The following is a 19,347-nucleotide window of genomic DNA, read 5'->3' on the forward strand; positions in this document are numbered from 1 at the left end:
TGGACATTACTGCCAAAGCTCCACTTCTTTTTGTGGTTTCTGCCCTCCTAAGCCCTCAACCTTCTACAAACATACAAGTCAAGTGTTGCAACAGACCTTTAACTGCATGATGAGTCTCACAATAGCAGATATGCTTATTGAAAGGGCAGGCAATATGTCAAAAAACTTTAATTGTAAAAGCTATCACTCTTTTGAGCATCCGACATAGCTTGTGTTGAATTTAATACATACGTATATGTGTGTACATCTGTGCTCACACATTTGGAAAGAAGAATCTGCATGTTTGAATTATATTTGAACAAGTATTTCAACTGTTAAAGGTAGATCTAGAACTCCAGAGCCAGGACTGTATCGCAACTTCAGTGCGAAACCTTTCCTGAACTCTAACAAGACTAAAAGTGTATGTTTTGTCCTACGTACCTAATTATCCATCACTTTTCTTTTAGAGAACTTTCACAGAAAATTTTTTTTTTATACTTACATTAAAAAAAAATTACCTGAGGAAACCGCAGACACAGTGTAGGGTCATATTAATTGAATTTAAGAAATTCAAACGTTCATCTCCAAAATTTTTTTTGAGATTTAATTGGAAAGTCAGATAAAGAGTCTTTATGCTACTACTTTCTAGCAGATCTGTGGTAGATTTGGTTTGGTTTGGTTTTGTTCCTCTCAGTACTGCTTAGAAATCAGCTAGAACATTTATATTGCAGAAATGATATAGCCGCAGTTTCAAGTCTTTTGTGCCTTACATGCTTGATTAGAAAAATCCCATTAATGATAGAAAATGCTAATCAGCGATGTGTTTTGCCAGCCACCACAGGCCCACGCACTCTATATAATCCATTGTTTATTAACCTAATGAAGGTCATTGTAGCTTTTGAAAGCTTGTGTGACAGCATCTCAAAATGGTTTTAAAACTCTGTGCTGCTGGACTCCGGTGCTGGAATAAATTAAGGCTGGGTATTTACTTGTCAGAATGGCCCTGGCGTAAATGAGTTTTTTCTGGGTGGAATGATCATACTGTGCTTTTCATTTGTTCATTATAATTGTTAAGACAGACAAACAGTGCAGTGGTGGCTAAGCTGATGGTGCTGCCATTAAGCAGCTAGACACTGTCTTTATCCACATCTTATTGATTTTCCTTTTCTTTTCTTGGCAGGTGACATCACACAGAAGGGATATGAAAAGAAGAGATCAAAATTAATTGGGGCCTACCTGCCACAGCCTCCCGGTACGTGTATCTGTGCTTGCAATATATGAAGATGTCAAGCGTACTGATAGTTGCCACAGTAAAAAGCTGCATCTCTGAAGAAATATATGTGGCAGAAACAAAGCTATTGTTATGCAGAAAAAGCTTATTCCATCGATTTTATGTATATTATTATATATATGTCTGCTTTGATGTGTGTGTACATTTTTTTACATACGTTGCTGTGGGTTTGGCAGTCGTGTCTGGAAAAGAAAATCAGCCTAGAATCATTAGAGAGGCATTGTTTGTTAGAAGTAATGCAAAAAGACAGAGGAAAACATGATGTCCTAACTCATTGAGACCTCAGCCAAGTAAAGCTTTCTGAACAGAAGTATACACAAGAGTGGAAGAGAACCTTGGAGTTTGTTCGTGCCTTCCTCCATTTCTGGGTTTCCTGTCCAAATCTCCCTTTTGAAGACACCAGAGAGACCAGCAACATCCCTAGAGTTCAGCTTGTCCTAGAACGTGTGGGCAGCTGACCCTTCATACATACCTGGTCTCAATGTTGAGGGATGGGTTGCAGGTACTTGCCCAAAAGGTATGAGAATATCTTCAAACTAGATCTAATAGCATATTGCTTCATTAGAATTATTTCCTATATATATATATATAAGAACTCTTCAGAGTTCTTTCACTCTTCTGAGGCACTGGATCATGAAGTTGAATATGTAGTTGTAGGTATTGGTATAAGCTCCCATTTTGTGTCGACCTCACAGGAGCATGCGCCACACACTCGTGGCATCTCACTGTCCTTATGGAGGCTCCGCTTGGGCTTGGCTGTCCTCTGAGTCCTGTTTTTATTGCAGGCCTGGGGGCTAGTTTCCTCCTTTTACAAAATCCTGCCTTTATGGTGGAGTTGATGGTTTTCTATTTAAGCTGCTTGTGTGTGGAGACACTGCCTTGTTCTCTCTTCTTCAGGTCTACAGATATATTAGCTAGCTCCATAGCAGAATGGTATTTTGTGCCTTTGGATTTCACTAGGTTTACTCCACCGGGGGGAACTCCACAAAAGTGATCAGTGTTACAGACACCTCTGTTCTCTGAAGTGATACAGCCTGATTTGAGGGTGTCTGTGACATTTCCTAACCATTGGGAGCCATTAGAGAATGAAACAAATCAGATCAACAGAATTACAATACCAGAGGTGCAGTTATTAAATTTCTGGGTATTTATTGGTCTGACCAGACTGTCAGACATACAATAGTCTTCACAGTATGTTCTCATGAGACTTACTTACGTTTACTGAGTTATGGAAGGACTGTTGCCTCACAGTAATCCTCAACACAGCGGTGCGGTTGGTACCGGTATTTGTTTATACAGTTAGTTGTACCTTTTTTTTCTTCACACAAGAAAATAACAGCTTTTTCTCCAGAAAGTTCATAGTCTTCTCGTCAAACTGTATCCATGGCTGAAACTGCTGGCGATTCATCATGCATGTCATGATAAAAGAGAGAAGGTGGAGAACCCTCTGAGGTTTATCTTTCAAGGTCTCTGTTGTGATATTAAAGTTTTTCCTGTAAGGAAAAGCAGAGGGATCTCTGTAAGCCAGTCCTATAGTGGGGTCCATTCAATAATTTGAAGATGTCATGACTGAGGATGTAGTTGATTTAGTGCCGTTTTAAAGATGGGAGGAAATGGAGTGAATGTTTTCTGCCCTACCACTTCTCAGAAATTCCTGCACTGGGGATGTGGGGTATGGATGAGTGGAGGAAGATGATGATAGGATGAAAAGGAAAAGTATTGAAATATTGTCCACAGTTTTCTTGTCCATACATCAAGCTCAATCATTTAGGTGATGGCTCAATGAATTATTTTATTATAGAGGAAGACACTGCTTCTACTGTATTAAAGTGTTTTCCTCCAGAAACTGATATTATTTGTGCTTGGGTCTTTGCTGTCTTTGTACTTTTTGTTTGTTTTGTTGTGTTACCTTTTGGACAAAACTTGAAACAGTGCAATTTGATATTCTCCTAGAGACTTTACTCATCTGAATGGCTTGAGGTCCCTGCTCACTAGGAAGGGGGAGATGAATCCTTCCCAAGAAGAAATAGGATAACAAAACAGATGCTGCCTTTTGAAAGCCTCTGTCAATACCTGGACAATCACATACATGACCAATTAGTCCTTTCTTTGTTGTAATCTGTTTTGATGGGGAACTGCAAGAATTTAAAAGCTTTGGTGGTCTTGGATCTTGCTATTAAAAGGGAATAGACATTTTAGAGATATTTTAAAACTGGAAATGTACATGGCTCTTTCGCTAGGATTGGAGGCATTGAGGAAGGGCAGGGATTTGCGTTCTGTGACTACATTCAGCAAACTAAAGGAAATCCAAAGGCAGTTCCCATCTGTTGGGACATCCAGTCCTCTCGCTGCACCTTTGCTAACATTACTAACGCCCATGTTGGCAGAGTGGAACATTGACCCGCGTTGGCTCCATGAGTGTCCTGTGGTGTCTGTGCGTGTGTGTGCGTGTGTGCTCTACTGCATGGGGGCAGCAGCTCCATTCGTTGCTGTAACAAATGTAAAAAAACTAAACGTGAATTAATTAGTTTTTTTCAACTTGTTACAGCAGCGAATGGAGCTGCCGCAGTACGGTGTAGACTGCAACACAGTGAAGGAGCTGCCAGAAGAATGCTCCGCACTGCCAACATTGGTGTCTGTGACATCCGGGAAGCGGCCGCTAGAGAGAGAGCAGCCAGCACAGCAGGAAACCGGCCTCTCTTTTATTTTCGTTTTGGTGAGCACAATGAATATATCTTTTCCAGTCCATATCTGTCTGTAACTGTGCCTCATCTGGAAGCCTCTGGTAGACACCTGCATCAATATGATAGACTAGAAGCTGCCAGTGACAAGGCAGGACAACCAAAGGACAACATCTGGAAGGCCGTTATCGACTTCCATCTGCCTAAGAGTGAAGTGATGGGAAGGGAGAAGGAATACTCCTTCTTAATAACATTTGAACATGTTAATGTCTCTGTAGCTTCCATACTATGGATACTTTGGAGGAGGTTTTATACAATAAGCTGGTGAAGCACAGGAAGGCATGTGTTTCTAATTCCCTTTTTGGCACTGCCTTTTTACAGAGCTCTGGACAGGTCCAAGCCCACCAGAATCCGGAGGAAGCTGTAAAAATCTAAGCACCCTAATTCTGTGCTATTTTCAAGTAGAGAGCTCCGCTCACGTCCAAACCATTCAGAAGCAGACTAACTTTTAGGAACAGGAATAAGGCTGGTAGAGCAAACTAGAGGAAGAACATTCTGCAGGGCCACATGTCTGCAGTGTGGACCGGCAAGGCATGACCTCAGCCATGGCTGCATAGCTCTGCCCTTCAGCGGATACCTGTCCTGCCTTCTGGGGGAGACCTGTGGCTGGTGGCAGGCAGTCTGCTCCTACTCCCTGGGTTTGTAGCAAGGCTGCAGAGGATTCACAGCCTCTCAAGACACCACGGTTTCTCTTGCCAACCGTGTGGGCACACGGAGGACACCAAACTCTTGCCTGTGTGCTTGTTCACGCTCCCACAAGGCAGTCCAGACGTGGTGTAAGAGATGGCTACAGGGAGGATAAGATTTGCAGTTCTGTCAGGACAAGACACGCCTGTAAAAAGACGATCCCTTTGAGAAATGCTTCCACACTCATTTTCAAACCAATTTGCTGTAATACTATGGTGGAGGTCCATATTGGATTCTGACTGTGTTGTTTGTATTTCTCCTCTTACGTGGGGCTGCTCTAAGTCAGGTTCCCTCAGTCTGACATGGGTTCCTCTGCCCAGGATTTTTGCAAAATGGGAATGATTAAATTTAAATTGCAATTTCAGGTTTAACAGAATTAATGATATAAAATCACGTAAGTGCTAAATATAGGCAGTAGAAGGGTTGGATATATACATATATAAACAAGCATACATATACGGTCTTTTTTGTTGTGCTCATTGGGATGCTGTCATTTTAGAAAGGGAGAGCTATTGCTTTTCAGGAATGGGATTAATGAAAGGTGAAGCTGGGCAACCATGTGGTTGATACTCTACCAGGTGATATGGGAGTTCACTCTTAGGCTCCCTATTTTTGACAGGACAATCCCAGAGAGTATATTGTTACATATGCTGTACAGCAAACATGCAGTGAGTCTGACACATGAGGGACGTACTGGATCCGCTGCACATCTGCAGGTTGACTCCACTGTGCATGCACAATAGGTCTGACACATCCAGATGCTGCACAGACTGCACATATGCAAAGGACATTTGTACTGTTCCAGACGGGCTGTCGAACATCCAGAAATCCGGAACGGATATGCTGCGTTTGGCAATGTTAATGGGAGAAGGGATAGGGGGAGCCCCCTTTTTCTTTCCCATTAAATCCCCACCTGCTTTAACTTAGGGAGACAAAAGTACAGCTTTGTTTTCTCAAAACACTTTCTCAGGATGTCAGTTTGTAGCTGGAGATGTTCTGTGCGCAGAGTAGTTTTTCTTTTTTTAGCATGCCCATATGTCAGACATCTAAAAATAATAGTGAATTCGAACCTTTATATCTGCACGTATATCCCAATCTCTCTTGTGCTGTGACCTTTCTCTTACTGCCTCTGTAGAGGAGCCGTGGCAGCCAAGAGCTGAAAGAATAACCACTTAAACAGGCATTTATTTCAGAATATCTTTCTGAAGATTATCTTGATTAGATCAGTCAGTTCTGGGTAAGCTAACGTGGGCAGCTGCGTGCACGCTATTAAGAGAAACCCTCCCTAGAAGAAAAATAACTAAATTAGCTGCATCCCCCATAAGCTGTGTTTTTTCCCAATTTGCTTCCAGTCTTTTGCCAGGAAATTTGATTATTCATTCACAGAACAGAGACAATGTTGTTATCAATTAAGCTTTGCTTCTAACAGCTTAGACATGGGTGGTTCATTCTCTCTTAATCAAGTGCTGTGTCTACACTAGATTACTTTCTTTAATTTCCCATCATTGGTACCACCAGTGTAGCTCTATTTGTAGCGTAACTGTGTAGACCAGTCACCAGTGCTTTATTTATTATGGCTAATAAACCTGTGAGATGCAGTGTTTAAAAGGCACCTGCTGCTCCTTTCACAGGCCTAGAGACAGATCACTGCATCTCCTGCCGCTGGAGCCCCAACAGCAGCAGCACAGGGAGATTTCAAGCTACACAGTGCAGAGAAGATAATACATTCGCACAGAAGATCCCTTTACCTTATGAAGAAACAATTTTCTGTAGAAATACAGGAACCAATTTCCACAGCCTCTGTTATTAGCATGGCACTTATATTTATATATATTTGTAATGTGTGCATACATTTGCATACTATCCTATGTGTATGCGTGCATACATTTGCTTTCAACTATTCCTGCTGCTAGCCCTTTGGGCACTCAAAGTAAACTTGGTGATTACAATTTCATTTTCTCTTCCACAGACATTATTTGGATTGCAACATTATTTGGATTGCAAAGATTGCAAGGAAATGTTTAAACAAAGTTTGATTCTGGAGTTGAAAAAAACCCTCATGTATTCACTTTATTAATAATAATGAGTATTCCTATCACATCAGCCTTCGTAATTTTTAAAGATCTTATCAAGGGATAACCACGATGGGGCATTTCAAAGCATATACGTGTGTTGAGAACATGGATCTCATTGAAAGGCATATGCATTGCACCATTCCTGGACTCATTTCTGAAAACAGTGTGACAGGTGTTTCACAGATGAGAAACTATGGCACACAGATGAATGCTTAGTAAGTCTTGGTTTTAAAAAAGAGTTTTGGTTTGAATAGGTGAATGCCTTGCAGAGCCTAGTTTGGTTAAAACAGAAGGTTGTGAAAGCATCTGAGAACTACCCCTTGATGCGTCACTTAAAGCACGATGGTTACTGCTTCACTTTTGCCATGCTGACTGAGAGCCCAGTTACCGTTTTATGCATACTTTGTTTTATGATGGGACCTCTGTTTCCTATCCTGCAGTAAGACCTCATAATATTAAACCTTGTTCAAACACAGAGCAAAAAATACCTTTCTTCAAAGACTTTACACCCTAATAGTTAGGCCAAAAAATGGGTGTAAGGGAAGAAATGAGTACATGATGAAATCAGTTAGCAATGAGGATAGTGGTTTCAGCACTCGGCATGATGTTTTTTGGGCGGAGGGTATTTTTAGTACACATCAGAATCAGGGTGTTTTTCAAAGAATTTGAAGAATTTCCATGAAATACCTGTTGATGTTCATGGAGACCATCTGTAAAACATAAGAGCATAGGAGGAAACATGAAGATGTTGGTCTAAAAACCTGAAAAATGGGTGAGAAAGATGGCTCAGTCAGAGGTGAGCAATGGATAGTCGAAAGGAGATAGACCATTGAGGGTCTTGAAACAAAGCTTGCCTGTGCTGGAGCAGAGCAGCTGGAGCCAGTGGAGGCATACGAAGAACTGGATGCTGCTGTCAAAACGAGAAACTGCTGGAATTCACAATACTGCCCAAATTTGTCTGCAGTGTAAGTTGACCAGCACATTGGTGAATGTGTTTGCTATGTGGATGGGGAGCCTTTTTCTACATATTCTCCTAAAAGAATCTTCAAATGGTACACTGAAGCTGTGGGACTATGTAGAGAAAAATGGAAATCAAACATTGCATGTGAATTGGAGCTGTAATGTGATGTCCACCATCACTGAGATAATGGAGAGAAAAAAGAAGTCCATGATAGCTATGCTAAGCTTGAACTGAAAGCTAAAGCTTGCAAGGAAACGCTGGAAGGCAAGATCAAGATTGTAATAAGGAAAGAAGATGATCAATTTGAACTATGTGCATTGTTTGAAATCGGAACCAAGTGCAGGAGTAAGTGTGAAAGCTCACCTGTGAAGGAAAGATTGTTCATTAAACATATCTAATCAGAAATTCCATTTTCTCCAGATTTATCTGGCAGAAAGCGGCTCCACTTTCCTGAATGCCTTTAGTTAGGAGTGTTGCATTTTAAATCTCCTTTGGCTTATCCAGTGAATTTGTTACTTAGATGTACATTTGATGGGAAGAGTGAAATGCCATGCTAGGTAATAAATTCCATGGGGATGGTGCGACATTTAACCTGTTTACAAAATACACAAAGTGTTTGTCTCCTGGCTTTTCTTTTAAAGCTGAGCCACCAGCCATTGTGTAGAAGCTCAGGAAATACTTTGAACAGAAGGTAAATACTGTTTCTTAAAACTGCACTGCAAACACTGTTTGCCTTCCTTCCCAGTAGCCCTGGAGCTGCTGGGTTTATCCTACAGCTCTCGGTCCTGGAGGCACACACTGTAAGTTAGTTTTAGAACAATAAATGTAGCCTGAGTCTAAGAATGCCTTCCTATTTCTTGTCCATTAGACATTTCAGCTTTTAAATATTTTTAGATTGCAAAATTTGACACAGACATAGGAATTAGAGATACATCAAAGCAACTTGTCAGCTGTCATTAAGGAAACAATTGTCCTCTGTTGGTGAGGGCAATGTGGCTATTGCCACATTATCAGCACACAGCACTGCAGTTTAGCTACTAGAAGAAGTAATAAAGAAGGGAGGAACAAAGAGGTGAAGGCAAAAAAGGAAGGAAGGAGATGAAGCCTGCTTCCAGCTGACAGTTTGGTGCCTTCTATGCACTTAAAAATAAAACTATGCAGCTTGCAGTGGTATTGCTTAAATAGCTTTACTGAGGATCTTGCATTTTTAGCTAAATACAGTCAAGGCAGGATCCAACTTGCAGATTAGGATTTGTAGACTGATATATCTGCATTAAGTTGTCTGCCTATGAACCTGGTATTTAAGTTCCCATTCTTATGTGAAGAGACACAGTTAATTCAGTTGATGAAACCCAGAGAGCTTTTCAGCTTATTCCGTAGCAGATACCTCCACTGACCACCTGTGTAGCTCTCAAGGCTTCACTGGGCTCATGGAGTTGCCTGAAGATAGATGTCTAATACTGTTCAGGATTTCCTATGGTATCAGAGACATCTGCACAGAGCGAGCACATATAAAACAGGACTTAAATGGGACATATGCCATTCCGGTCAAGCCAGGTATCATAGTCCACAACATCTGAAAAGACATTGGGCACCTCTGTTTAGATTCCTGAGTCCTGGTCTAGGTCTCTGTTTTTCATAATGGGAGCTTAGCTTAAGCATCTTCTTGTAGACACCTAAATATAGGTGTCTTAATCTGCAAGCTGAATCCCACATTAGCAGCATTAGATAAATGAACTAATGCTTGTATTAAGAACGTGGCTGTTTGCTCCAGTGCACCTGGTAATGCTTATGTGTAATGTGATGACCATAAAGCACTGATTTCTCAGCCTTTTATATAAAATAACTGTGTTCCAGCATATATATTTTGCTAAAATTCATTACTTGTAATGAGTCAATCTTTAGTGCTAATTATGCTTACCTTTTAAAGTGCTGCTTTAGCTGCAAGACTGGGGTAGGCTGTGGCATTACTAAGAATGGTGCCAGTTTGACAGTGACTGTGATTGTGTCTGTGCACAGGGCACTGATGTGACACTGTCCTTTCTTTTATGAAAGCCATTCATTGCTCTGCTGCCTTCTTAAATTTAGGAATCGATCCAAGTATGAATTCTCAAAGCCCATTACGCCACCGCTTCCACTGATTCACAAATGCATCTGAGCGAAGCCGCACTTGAACAAGCATTAGCACTTAACTCACGGACCCTATGTGCTGCCTGTGAAAGCTATCAATTTTGGGAGTTTAGTTCTGTTCAGAAGTAGAAGTGGAAAAAAAAAGAAGATGCTTGTTACTGCACTATATTGGTAGAGCCTTCATGGAGGTGAACAATTCTGCTGTTAACACTGCTTCGCTATTTATGGCAACACTTCACTGATTTCATGGTATTCATTATTCTGCATGGCTTTTACTCCTACCCATTGCTCAGGAACGGCAGCGTGTAGGTTCTCGCTATTGTGTACTTTGTCTCACGCCATCGTTGGTGCTGTGCGAGGGAGCGGGTGCACGGGAAGCGAAGGTGTGAGTCCAGGTGGTGCCAGCTAATTCCTGCTCCAGTCCCTTCAGTAAGGAACCATCATCAGGTTTCTCACTGTCTCTCCAAAGTGGGGCGATGCTTTGTGTTTTCTCACATTAAAGGAACTCAGTACGAACAGAGGTCTCCCCACAGATGGCTGATGGAGAGCTTCTCCTCTCTATTTTAGTGCAGAATTAACTTCCTTGTGTAAATCGGTGCTATCGGCGAGCCAAGTTCACACGTCCTGCTCCATACTTGGGTAGAGGTTTATTCGCTGTTTTTATATTTATGGGCAAGTGGGAAGTAAAGCCATCAAATGATCCCCAGGCCTCATAAAAGCAGTAGATATTTTGATATTCTCATTTACTTTGCTATGGCTTTAAATGACTACTAGTGTAGGATGTTGGGGCTGTCTCTTTCCTAACTGTACAAAGAAACTCCGTACTAGCCATTGTGTCAGAAGAGACTTACTTAACAAACACACATGTACAAAGTAGGAGGGAAGTAAACTAGTTCAAGTGTCTCAATTTTAAGATTAGATGAGAGATTTCTGTATCTGTACTAAGAACAAGTAGCGGTATAATCTCCGTAGTGAACCGGAGGAGGGAAGAGCCCTTTGCAGTTTTAGGGGGTGCCTTGGGCGGCTGTGCTGCCTGGCCAGTTGGGCATCCTGCTGTCTTCTGCAATGTCAGGGTCAGTGTTTGAGGTTACTTTATCCTTTATGCCTTGAAAAGGAGCTTTGTGCACTGCCCACAGCTGCAGAAGAGACTGAGACACCTGAGGGGTCTCATAGCCACGTGGCCAGGAGAAGGAAACCACGGGCTTGAATGTATTTTGTCCAATGGCTTTCAGGTCTGCCTGAAAGGTCTCCCTCCTACAGCAGCTGTGTACCTCTTTGTAACTGATGCTTTTCCTCACAGTTTCATTTCCTCTCAGTGTTTCTAAAGCCTGTTGCATGTGGTTTTGTTGTTGGAAGGATGCATTTAATCCCTTTTCCTGTATAATCATGATGCTGTACTTCAGTAGTAACACCTAAATTATTGTTGTTCATTCTTCTCCACACGCCGTTGCCCTACACAAGTCATTTGCCATGGGAAGTTGTGGCACTGCTTTCTTCACAAAAGCGCCGTCTTACAGCAGCAATTTTAGGTCCATGATTTTGGGGTGTGGTTTTTTTAGGATTTTTGTAAATATATGTGATTTCCAGAAAGTATCTCATTCCTGACAATATGGATAGGAACTGAGATGAATAATGGTGGTTAGCATCTTGTACAGACTGAAAAGTTTCAATCAAAATTAATTTTATTGTTAACTTTATATTGCTGGTTCTCGGGGTGACCCAATAAAGAAAGAAAAACTCTTAAATATACAAGTGAGGAGAAAATATTTCTGATTATTTCAATGATTCAGAAGTTAGGTTCACCTGCCTTAAAGAATAGAAAGGCTTGAGGACAAGTGAAATTACACAGTACTATAGTGTGGAGACAGAGCAGTTAAATGAAGACATTTTATTTGATTTAAGAGTATGAATTATTAATCACAATCCGAGTAGAAGGAAATTTATGGATTCACTCTATCTTTTATGTGCCTATGAGATTTTACTCCAAGTATGTTTTTTAGCCAGCCAGCAACTTTGCCACAAAATCAAAGCAGATTTGACATTGCTGATATTCCAAAGATTTAAGAAAGAAGCTGTATTTTGAGTTCAGTTTGTTTTCACAAAGAAGTAAGTGTACAATGCGAACTTTTTTAAAAGATGCTTTTTAAAGAGTCCATTGAAACATAGTTGAAACTCACTGAAGTCAACATAATATTTTCGGTTGGTCCGTATTGTACATAAAAATTCTTGTTTCCACAAAAGTAAACTCTTATCCCCCTCCAATAAGCAGGCATTGAATAGTTCAGAAATAGGAGTGGAGAGTTTTTACATTGTGTTTTGATTGAAAAATATGAACATATTTCCAAGCATTGTTTTGTTGAATCCAATTTCAATTTATTAGTCACCCATTTGAATACTTAATTATTAATAATTTAATTAAGTAATTTTAACAGATCTTTCCCACCATCAACCCTAAATGCAAGAGGCCAGTTTTACTTCTGTCCCCACAGTTATGCATATTGTGTAACTACTATTTAAAGACAAAAAAATAAAAGGAAAGAATTAATTTAATTTCTTTAGGTACTCCTGGGTTTTTGCCCCTGTGCATCACAGTGCCTAACGCTCTGTGCTTTATTAGCTCTAAGATGAATGCATCACTTACTGGGCTTCTCTGCTCAGGTTCTGCTCTGGAGGAGAGCAAGGTAGCGTATTATGCCACTGTTACAGATGCAGGTTTGCTTTCTTTTCCTTTTGTTTGCTTGAGTTTTCCTGCTTAAGTAATTCACTTTTCTCTGGAATTTGTCAAGGAACATTAGTTTCTAGAAGTGTTATATACAATGCTGCTGTTATACCACTGCTGTTGTTGAAGGAGCCTTTAAGAAAATACCTATTTTTAAAAAAAAGCAGATTTGCAATGAGAAAGGGGTGATTACAAGGTTTGAATCTTAAATACTGGATGTTTAGGCCCGGCATACTGAGATGCCGCAGGTATATATTATAAGGCTGAGTTATTTTTATTGTTTTGCTGGATTAGATTACTATTTTCAGCCTGGTTTCCTGCAGTTACTGTTTACTTTCTGGCCTTTGGTAGCTGAAAATGCCTATAGATATTAATATAGTTCCCTTCTCGCAGGGTATCTAGTTTCCATAGGTTAGTATTGTGTTGTCACCAGCCTATATCATCCAACTGCATGAGGTTTTAGATAATACACACTAAGTCTATTAGGAACTAAGGCTAAGTCTTCTTAGGAACTGTTTTTAACCAATTTCCAGGAAAGCTTCAAGATCCATTGCAAAGTTGTCTGCATTTATTAGCACATTAAAATATTTCCTGAATACTGTTTTATGAAAGGTCACCTGTTTGGGAGAAAAAAACCACCACCAAGCTTACTGTCTATATGCTCTTCTTATGTAGTCTATGATCCTGGAAAAAGATTGTCTTAGAGAGAACCAGGAAAATAACCATACCAGAAAAGCTGACCAGAGGCAAGTACTGTGTAACCAATTGACATGACATGGTTTAGCCACTGAGTGTTCATTTTCTACTTCTAGTGTAGGCTGAACTCCTCCTCACTATTAACTTCTGGAATTCAATCAGAATGAGCTTGGTTTTGTTTTTGTTTTTTTTTTTTAATTAATGCAGGGGTGGACCAGGCATTACCACAAGAGCGTCGAACTCCTGTTACTCCGTCCTCTTCCTCTCGATACCACCGTCGCAGGTCCTCAGGGTCACGGGATGAGCGCTATAGATCGGGTAAGCAGAACTGAAGACCACAGAACTGGAATGAAAATTTGAAAAGGCTAGTTCTGTTCTTTGCTTTTTTAAAAGAATTTTGTTGTAAACTCATGTAGTAGCTATACATGAGAAATATTCGTTGTACGAATACAGAGACACCGTCCAAACATGCAGGGGTAGAGTTACAAAGCCAAAGTACATCTGGAATTGAATCTGGCAGCAAACGTGAAGGGCAACAAGAAGGGCTTCTACAGGCACATCAGCAGCAAAAGGAAGACCAGGGAAAATGTGGGCCCACTGCTGAATGGGGCAGGGGACCGGGTGACAAAGGGCACGGAAAAGGCCAAGGCACTTAACGTTTTCTTTGCCTTGGTCTTTACTGGTGAGACTTGCGTTGAAGAATCCAAGGCCCCTGAGACCAGTGGGAAAGTCTTGAGCAATGAAAAACTACCCTCCTTAACGGAGGATCAGGACAGAGAACATTTGAACAAACTGAACATGTACAAGTCCATGGGACATGGTGGGATGCATCATTGGCCAATGTCATTGTGAGGCTACTCTCAATTCTTTGAAAGGTTGTGGCAATCAGGCGAGGTTCCTGAGGACTGGAAGAAAACAAGGTGCATTCCTGTCTTCAAGAATGGCAAGAAGTAGGATCAGGGAAACTACAGGCCAGTCAACCTCACCTCAGTCTCTGAGAAGGTGGTAGAGCAAATAATCCTGGAAACTGTTTTTAAATACATGAAGGACAAGGAGGTGACTGGGAATAGTCACCACTTATTAGGTGGCTCCATCCATGCTTGATCAACCTGATAGCCTTCTACAATGAGATGACTGCCTTGGAGGTTGAGTGAAGAGCAGTGCATGTTGTATGCCTTGACTTTAGTAAGGCTTTTGACAGTGTCTCTCATAACATCCTCATTGACAAACTGGTGAAATATGGATTAGATAAGTGGACAGTGAGGAGGACTGAAAATTGGCTGAAGTGTTGAGCTCAGAGAGTTTTGATCAGCAGCACAAAGTCCAGCTGGACACCAGTCTCTAGTGGTGTACTCTAGGGGTAAATACTGGCTCCAGTACTTCTTAATAGCTTCATTAGTGACCTTGCTGGTGAGACAGTGCACCCTTCACACATTTCCAGATGGTACCAAATTGGGAGGAATGGTTGATACACCAGGTGGGTGTAATGCCATTCAGAGGGACCTGGACAGGCTGGAGTAGTGGGCAAACTGGAATCTAGTGAAGTTCAGCAAAGGGAAATGCAGAGTCCTGTGCCTGGGCAGGAATAACCCCATGCACTCGGACAGGCTGGGGGTCCACCGGCTGGAAAGCAGCTTGGCAGCAAAGTCCTGGTGCTTAACAAGGTAAACCTGAGCCAGCAAGGTGCTCTTATGGCAAAGGCAGCCAACAGCCTCCTGGGCTGTACTAGGAGGAATGCTGCCCGGCAGGTCAAGGAAGGTGATACTTCCCCTCTTCTCAGCACTGGTGGGGCACATCTGGAGTGCTGGGTCTAGTGCTGGGCTCCCCAGTACAAGAGAGATATGGAGATACTGGAGTGAGTCCAGCAAAAGACCACAAAGATGATTAAGGAATAGAGCCTCTGATATGTGAGGAGAGGCTGCGAGAGCTGGCATTGTGCAGCCTGTAGAAGAGAAGGCTCAGGGCGATCTTATCCATGTGTGTAAGTACCTGATGGGGGAAGTAAAGAAGATGGAGCCAGACTGCTCTCAGTGGTGCTCAGTGACAGGACAAGAGACAGTAGGCACAAACTGAAATATGAAAAATTCCATTTAAGCATAAGAAAAAACTTTTTTACTCTTTAAGAGTGGTTAAGCACTGGCACAGGTTTCCCAGAGAGGTTGTGGTGTCTCCATCCTTGAAGCTATTCAAAACCTTACAGGACATGGCCCCAAGCAGTATGCTGTAGGTGACCCTGCTTTGAGCAGGGAGTTAGACTGGATGATCTCCAGAGGTTCTTGCTGACATCCACTAGTCTGTGGTTCTGTGGCACAGCTGGATTTTATTCTACTGATTCTAGTTCGGTGAATGCCGTAAGAAAAATATTTAATTTGAAGTATAGCAAGTTGGGAACATCATTATGCCCTAAATAGAAGCACTGATTAAGGGAAGATAAAATTAATTCCAGAGCTGAACAAAAGGGTAAAATCTCATTTCCAAATGAATGGGATGCAAGTCTCTTCACGAAGCTGCTCCAGCTTCAAAATGAAGGAAGTTATTGGTTTATAACTGAAGGAAAAGCAAGCTCTGAAACTTCTTTTACCTTTGAAGGCAAAAACTGCATGCACTACAGGGGTAGGTGTGCTTAGCTGTTGTTTCAACTGCTACAGGGATTGCTGCAGTATCAGCACCCTTCTCATATGACAACCAGAGGCCACGGGCTGGTTTGCTGCTGCCTCTCTTGCAGCTGCAGAATAAGGGAGCTATAGACAGCAGCACCCATCAACGGTTGTGGCAGAGAGACCCTTGCAAGCTGAGAGTCAGGAGCCAGGGACTGATGGTTGTGGAGGGCACTGAGGAGCCAACTGTGGAAGTTCTGGATTGTGTTTGAGAGATGCATCTTGCTGGACAGAGTCAGACCCATTGTGCTGACACAACTGGAAAATTACAGCGAACTCCTTATTAAACCTTTTGTAACATATCTCTGGTTCATTCCATTAGTCAAAGAGCTTGCCAGTCCCATTTAAAGGAAAATGAAATGATAAATGATGGCAGAGAAAGTTCATGTATGTCCAGACCATTCTGATAAATTTGACAAACTCTCCTCTGCCCTCAGAAACCTTGGGTTCACACTGTAGATGCTGGTGGTTTTTCATTGAATAATGGTTGTGAGATCTGCGTAGTAATTCCTTGATGTATAAGCTCCTAGAAGCTTCTCCCATATTACACTGAATATCGTCTGATTTCTACCCAGTGTTTTTAAACAGGTGAAAATACTATTCCTGAAATTGTCAAGTTTGTGGGTGTGCAACCCATGGTCCTCAAACCTCCAAGCTGTGACTCTCCAGAGCAGTTCTGTTAAAAACGTGTATTTGACTGTATGTTGAAAGTCCTCCGCTTAAGCTATTCTTGCCATTTGTAAACTAAGATGTTGAGTCAGTCTGGGGATGGGCAAAAGGAGACATCATGCACGTCTTCCCTGTGTGCCTCTCCTGATAACCCAGGAGTGCTCCAAGTTGGTGTTGCTGCTTCTTGGTTTCAGTCGCTGCCCGCTGCCTTAAAATGAAGGCGTTTGTTCAGTGAAATGGTACATAAGGTCCTGCCTTAGGAATGGGGCAAAGTGTTGTAATGATACATATAAATAATAAAGACACAAACTTTGTTGCTGAGAGGAGAAGTAAGGAATTGAATGTAAAGGGTTGCTTGTTGTTAGTGCAGGAGTTTCATCTTAGGAGAGTCAGGACTATAGTATAAATTCAGATATCTCTTGCTGCTCTGAAAATGTCCTTGTTAAAACTGGAAAGCTTGACAGTATTTTGGGGGCTTATGGCAGGGCTCTGAATTCCTACCTTGATTGCTATGTAGCATGACTCCTCAGCAAGTCACTGAGCTCTCCAGCAAATTTGTTTGAACAGCTACTGCATCTTCACTCACTCAGAAGAAAACTCTATGTAGCAAATGTCAATGAAGGTAAATGTAAAGTTCCATTTCAATTTTGAAACGTTATCAGATCTTCAAATTTAGTTTCAGAGGAGCTTTGCTAAGATACAGTGGAATGTTCCTACCCTGATTTATGTTCTCCCCTTCTATACATTGCTCCTGTGAGATCAGAAGTCTCTTTCTCGGTCTCATGACTCACACTCTATTACTGCAGGTTACAAACTTGCAAGTCAGATTGCTTTCTGGTTTTCTTGTCTTCAGATTCAGATTTGCTTCAGGTAGAAGCCTTTGTTTTGCTTGTTGTTTTGCTGTGCTTAATACTTCAGTATCTCTGCTCTGATCATATTGTGATTATTAGATCCTAGCTGTTACCCAGTTTCAATGCTTGTTATCATATTTGGCACATCTTCTTGGAAAAGGCCCAAAACAAAGTGAATGTGCAGTCTTTAACCAGTAAGTAATTCACTTCTAGGAAAACATTTCCCTTCCTTAGCTTTTTTGCACAATTTATTTCAATTAACATCTGCAAACAAGTCCTCTATTCCAACTCTGATCAAAGTCCTTTCCTGTCTCTTCTTGGTAAGGTTTTCCTAATTGGAAGTCTAACATCCTGAAAGTCATCCAACTCTCCTTCCATGCCTTTGCTTTTTACATAAATTTAGATGTCAGTGAAGATTGTTTAATGAACTCTCTTTGGAGACTCAAAATCATTGCTGCCACTAATATCACCTTCAACTTACGCTCTTTTATTATGGAAAATGTCAGACTGTGACATTTTAAATCCCTACCTATTTTCTCACTTCAGTCTTTTTTATTATTATTATTATTTCATTAATGTTGTAACAGAATTTTTCAGCACTATAATTTTGAAAACCTGGTTTCTGTGATTTTTATATTCTAAATAAAATTGACTCTGAGTTTATGGAAGCTATTTTTTTTCCTAAATGTTCCTGGTACATTTTGTGTTTTAAGATAATTTGATTTTAGAATTCAGCCTACATTGGGAATTTAGTCTAATTCTTTAGAACCAGAAAGGTTTAAAATTTCCTGGCTGCTTCTTTTTATAAAGGAAGGGATCCTGAAATCATTATGTTTTGAAATGTCAGCTTCTTTGATCATTTTTCAGATGTCTAAAGAAATAGATAATGCTATAAGTGTAGTAACTGAGTGACTGCAGGGTTAAGCTATATTATATAAATGTGGCAGCTAGTTTAGCTAATACTAACTCAGAAGCATTTTTGATTTGTTTACTACTGAATATAAAAATTCTTGTAGTGTTTACTCACTTAGAAACAGTATTTGGAAAGTTTTGCCAAATGTAGATCACGGCAATGTTTTTCTCTTAGCAGCTGCTGTTCCTTAGCCAGTGCCTGTGCTATAATATTATCTGGGGGCTCAAGATGACACTGAAGCCAAATGTTGCTGTAGGCCGGATCAGTAACTTCTGCCAAGAGGCTTTTCTGGCCAGTAGCTTTTCAGGCAAGAAAACCCCATCAAAGGAAAACTGGCTTGCACTTCACTTCTGCCTCTCCATGCGGAATAGATGTCAGCATCTGGCTTGATCTGGCTCAAGTGATGTGACTGCAAAATCAGGCACAGACTTGAGTACAAAGTTAGTAACGGTCATGTAAATGTAGCTGCAGTTGGACATACGGTTTTCTTTCCTTAGTGCAGTTCAGAAGCTAGGTTTCTCGGGTACTTTTGGAAGCTGCAAATCCATGGATTTGGTATGGTGTGTTGAGATAAGGAGATAGGAATTACGTCGTGGAGTAAACAAGTATGTAACTTGAATGGCTTAGCTTTTACAGTCTTACCATGCTGTCTAAATGAACTAACTCTGTCAAATACTGAGATTTTCAAAGGATGTTGGCCCTACATGTCTTCCATACAGTCACTAGGGACCTGTTGCTCCCTGGTTAGCATCAGCTGCATTCTGCTCCTGCTAACATTGAAATCCCTTGTAGAAGGACCTGAAGCTTCTGCCACCATTATTTAAAAAAACATCATATAGGCTGTCTTGCTTTTGGAAGAACGGTCTTACTGATTTGGTGCTTAAAATAGTGATCTGTAAGCTCTCCACAGAGTAGCCCTGAAGTGATAAAACTGCTCCTAGAGTTTGGCCCCTTGCCTGTGGCTGTCCTTCTGGTGGC

General features: G+C 41.1%; 1 protein-coding gene across 4 annotated transcripts in view; it reads left to right on the forward strand.

The window, feature by feature from the left end:
- The window catches only part of DIP2C (disco interacting protein 2 homolog C), a 337,865-nt gene that overhangs the window by 178,059 nt on the left and 140,459 nt on the right, over window positions 1-19,347 (forward strand). For 2 of the 4 annotated variants that reach the window (XM_052806472.1, XM_052806481.1), the window contains exons 2-4: window positions 1,160-1,231; window positions 3,819-3,986; window positions 13,487-13,597. In XM_052806472.1, the coding sequence (XP_052662432.1) occupies window positions 1,160-1,231; window positions 3,819-3,986; window positions 13,487-13,597 (351 nt within the window). The remainder of the gene's footprint in view (window positions 1-1,159; window positions 1,232-3,818; window positions 3,987-13,486; window positions 13,598-19,347) is intronic. The other 2 variants (XM_052806490.1, XM_052806498.1) reach the window with 1 other exon arrangement.

The sequence above is a fragment of the Harpia harpyja genome, chromosome 1 (genome assembly GCF_026419915.1).
Source record: "Harpia harpyja isolate bHarHar1 chromosome 1, bHarHar1 primary haplotype, whole genome shotgun sequence".
NCBI lineage: Eukaryota > Metazoa > Chordata > Aves > Accipitriformes > Accipitridae > Harpia > Harpia harpyja.